Source organism: Pseudonaja textilis, chromosome 2 (genome assembly GCF_049901715.1).
Source record: "Pseudonaja textilis isolate UNSWEBS1 chromosome 2, rPseTex1.2, whole genome shotgun sequence".
Lineage (NCBI taxonomy): Eukaryota > Metazoa > Chordata > Lepidosauria > Squamata > Elapidae > Pseudonaja > Pseudonaja textilis.
Genome location: NC_141991.1, coordinates 3,624,857 through 3,629,429, shown reverse-complemented (window position 1 = coordinate 3,629,429; position 4,573 = coordinate 3,624,857). Strand labels below are relative to the sequence as shown.

Below are 4,573 nucleotides of genomic sequence, written 5' to 3'. Positions count from 1 at the left end.
GTTCCTGTGTAAGAAATGTATCCCATTGGCTGCCAGACTCCCAGGGGTGGGGGCCCTTAGCTAACTTTGTAGGCTTTGTCTGCACCACATGGCTTCACCTGAGTTCCAGGCTTGGTTGAGCCTTGCTGGATGATGATGTAATGAAAGGGATTTAGGCAATTCCTATAGCGCTACCTGGAGATCTTTATTATGTAAAATATTCTGGGCCAGGCCTTAATGGCCAACCCATTAACAAAGGTGGGGTGAGTTTCTGCTTCTGAGTTTCTACTCTTTTAGGGAAATATTCTGCTTTTTTAATATTTCCTAGAATATTTCATTCTTCTAGGAGAGGGGTGGGTGCTAACTTTCTACATCAGCAAGGGCTACTTTGCAAAGTTTCTTAGACGTTGTGCTCTATCATTACAATTAACCCTCCTAGTTTGTGCAGTAGGGGGTTAAGAAGATGTTACTTCAAGCAGGCAAAGGCACGAGGAATAATTTCGGTTGAAAGTTCATTCAAAGCTCACAAAATCCTCTAATATTTATTCATAAGCTAACAGATCCTCAAACTGGAAGGGTGTCATAGCTTTGAAGTAAAAACCAGGCAAATTTCTACTTCTCCTAAACCTGCTTGTAAAGGGAAAAGGCTCTAAGGCTGGGGTGCTAGACAGCAAGCTGGAGGGGCATGATAAGTACCATGGTGGCAAGTGCACCTAAAGGAACAGCTGAGGCACAGATCCTCCTGAAGGAAATTGGCCTATCGGCTTGCAAAACATTGATTGCAACCCTTGCAAACCAGATGTCTCCCATGCATCCCTGGAGTGCTTATCCTAACTATATTGCCCTAATGCTTGACAAATATTTTTTCCCGTGAATTTGTTTCAGCTTCTGTTCATTCTGGCCCCCTTGTTTGAAAAATGAATTGTTTTCAGCCTGAAGCTTTTCGCAAACACTCTACCCTGATATCTGTCATTATTTTATCACATCGAAAGAAGTCTTTGACTGAAAAAGGTTCCCTGCTTCTGCATTCAAACTGGTTGACTCAGATCTTAATTTGACACAGCAGACGCAAGTTAGATTGAAGGCTCTTTGATGCCTCTGATGTTGGTTGGTACACTGATGATGTTCCCTAGTTTGGCTAATGAAATGTCTGCTACAAAACAATCAAGCTCAGAGAGCACCAAGGACCCCCTAATTTCAACAGTGAGCTACACATTTTCTCCTTTATTGGCAGGTTGGATTAGTTTTGGTATCTCCACATCCCAAAGTTCCTATTCATATTTCTGCCTGTTTCATCAGGAAGGACTGAAGTAGGTTTTTAAAGTACTTCTTAATTTCACATTAGGTTGACCCCCTCCTCTCTGTGGCAGCCCCTCAAATATTGGAACAGTCTCTCCTGATCCTTCTCTTCACTGTGGAGCGGCGGCAGGCAGATAGATTGTGGGGTTGTGTTGAGGCAGCCTAGCTGGTCACTGCCAGACTGCAGCTCCTGCACACTCGTCCCCCTCCTTCAAACATCATCCTCCAATGAGTTTTCTAGAGTACTGCATCCAGTTTTGGTCACCACATTATAAGAAAGATGTTGAGACTCTAGAAAAAGTACAGAGAAGAGCAACCAGGATGATTAGGGGACTGGAGATTAAAACATATGAAGAACTGTTAAAGGAATTGGGCATGGCTAATTTAGTGAAGAGAAGGACCAGAGGAGACATGAAAGCAGTCTTCCAGTATTTGAGGGGCTGCCAGAGAGGAAGGGGTCAAGCTACTTTCTAAAGCACCTGTAGGCCAGACAAGGAATAATGGATGGAAATTGAACAAGGAGAGATTTTACTGGGAAATAAGGAGAAACTTTCTTACAGTGAGAACAATCAACCAATGGAACAGAAGTTGCCCTCAGAAGTTCTGGGCGCGCCATCATTTGAAACTTTCAAGAAGAGATTGGACTGCCATTTGTCAGAAATGGTGTAGGTTCTCCCGCTTGGGTGGCGGGGTTGAACTAGATGACCTACAAGGTCCCTTCTAACTCTGATTACCTGTTATCTGCTTCCCGCCCTTCCCATTGCCGGGGCTGTTGGGGTGGGAGGGGTCAGGCAGCAGGCTCACTGGAGGATGAGGTTTGAGGGAAGGAGCCAAGTGCGTAGCTGCTGCAGTGTAGCGGTTAACTGTCAGGGCTGCCTCAACACAACGCCACCACAGCTGGGATGGAGCAGGTGGCTGCACAGCAGCCCAGTGCATCTGGAAGGCCTGATTGCGTGTCTCCGCGTGCTGCTTGGAGCTTCAGCCTGGCGGTCGCTGGGCTTGGACCCACCTGCACAAAGGTATGCATATTTCCACAATTTGGCCTTTGAGTACATGAGTTCTAGCAGTGCTTTTTTCACACAACCATATGGACAAAGTTACCATAGCACTGAGAAAATGATAACTGCAAAATGAGTAAACAGTGTGTCCAGGCATCTGTGAAGGCAAACAAAATTCTGGGATGCATCAACAGATGTATCATCATCAGGAAAAAAGTCATCTTAACTCGCTACATAGGGCTTTAGTCAGATCCTATTTGGAATACTGTGTCCAGTTCTGGAGACCTCACCTAAAAAGATATTGATAAGTTAATTATCCTCATTGTACGGAAGATTCTTGTTAATTCCAGTTGTTTCTCTCCTTGATTAGTTTACATCCATTATTTCTTGTCCTGCCCTCTGGTGCTTTGGAAAATAATTTGACCCCTTCCTCTTTGTGGCAGACTCTCAAATACTGGAATACTGCTATCATGTCACTCCTAATCCTTCCATTCTCTAGACTAGCAAACTGAAATCCTGCAACTGTCTTCATGTTTTAATCTTCAGGCCTTTATCTGCTCTTTTTTGAATTTTTTCCAAAGTCGCACCATCTTTTTTGTAATGTGATGACCAAAACTGGATGCAGTATTCCAGGTGAGGCCTTACTGATGCTTTATAAAGGGGTACTAGTACTTCACATGATTTTGATTCTATGCCTCAGTTTAAACAACCAAGGATTGTATTAGGTTTTTTGGGTTGCAGCCGCACACAGGTGACTCATGTTTAAATGATCATCCATTTGGACTCCAAGATCTCTCTCACAGTTGATGTTTCTTTTTTCAATACATTTTTTGTTTTTGTTTCAATAAACATATCTTTGTTTGAATAGTGTTGTTCTGGAGTGTCTTACATTTTAAAAAAAATATGACAATAGTTTTCAGTATTAATACAGTTGACATTCCTATGAAATTTGACATTAATACGCATGTTAATTTATCAATCTTAATTATTCTATATTACAGTATGTTATTTTTGTATCAATCTCTATATTCTTAGCATTGTTCCTTAAACTACAGATACTATATTAATAATATTTGCAGTGTTTAACAAATTATATAATTCTAATAACAATTCACAAATTCATATTGATTTATATTTTTGCATTGTTTAGCCCCTTATTATTTTTTAATTGTGCCACTATTATGTTACATTTTAATACAGATCAAATAGTATTCATCATATTTACATTCAACAAATTGTACAATTCTACTAATAATATAATTGCTTTTAGTTAAATTGTAATTTTTCATTATCTTATTCTATATTGTGCTATAATAGTTTAATGGCAATCAGATCTCACGTACTATTCCTACTTCTACCATAGAATATTAATATTAATATTTATTACATATTTATTATATTTAAAAGTTGTATATCTTGACTAATAGTACACACATTTATCTGGAATCATAATCCTTTTTTCCCCTTTTAAACATCAACTCTCACTTGCATTGGTGCTTTATTTAATCGTTTCTTAAACAATTCTGCTAATAATGATTGCTTTTATTAAATTGTAATCTTTCATTATCTTGTGCTATATTGTTCTATAGTACTTTATGTCAGATTCCACATACCATTCCTTTTCCTACAGTAGAATGTTAATATTCATATTTATTACATTTAACACTTGTATATCTTAATTAATAATATACACATTTATGTGGAATCATAATCCTTCCTCCCCTTTTAACCATCATCTCTCACTTGCATTAATGTTTTAGTTAGTTGTTTCTTAGCTTGTCTCCCATGTTCCTCTCTTAAATTTTCATCTCTATCATTTCGTGACCATTCCTCTGGAATATTCCTCCCTTCTCTACTATATTCCATTGTCTCATTTTCAAATTCTCTACTCTTACCCCTTTCTCCCAGAAAATTCTCCCTGCAATTCCAATTCCTGTTTAACTTCCCTTAAAGTACTCTCCTCTTGGTTTATTACATCAATCATTGTCATTTTTATTTTTTTCTCGTTTTTATCATTTCTTTTTTGTTTGTTGTTTCATCTCTTCCGTCTTTCTGGCTACCCTTCCAATTGGCTCCTCCTCTTCCTGAACTCCTGCTTTCTTTCTGTCTTTTGCATCTCCATTTCCAGATCTACTTTCATGCTATGTATTTCAGATCAGATCAGATCAGATAATCGGAAAGGACTTTGTAGGTCATCTAGTCCAACCCCCTTGCCCAAGCAGGAGACCCTACACCATTTCTGACAAATGGCAGTCCAATCTCTTCTTGAAAGTCTCAAGTGATGATCCACCCATCAC

At 39.2% G+C, this 4,573-nt stretch overlaps 1 protein-coding gene across 1 annotated transcript in view; it reads left to right on the top strand.

The window, feature by feature from the left end:
- Positions 1-2,180: 2,180 nt before the first annotated feature.
- The window catches only part of LOC113454099 (vomeronasal type-2 receptor 26-like), an 8,666-nt gene continuing 6,273 nt past the window's right edge, over positions 2,181-4,573 (top strand). Inside the window, exon 1 of the mRNA XM_087927637.1 lies at positions 2,181-2,297. Coding sequence (XP_087783763.1) covers positions 2,181-2,297 — 117 coding nt within the window. The remainder of the gene's footprint in view (positions 2,298-4,573) is intronic.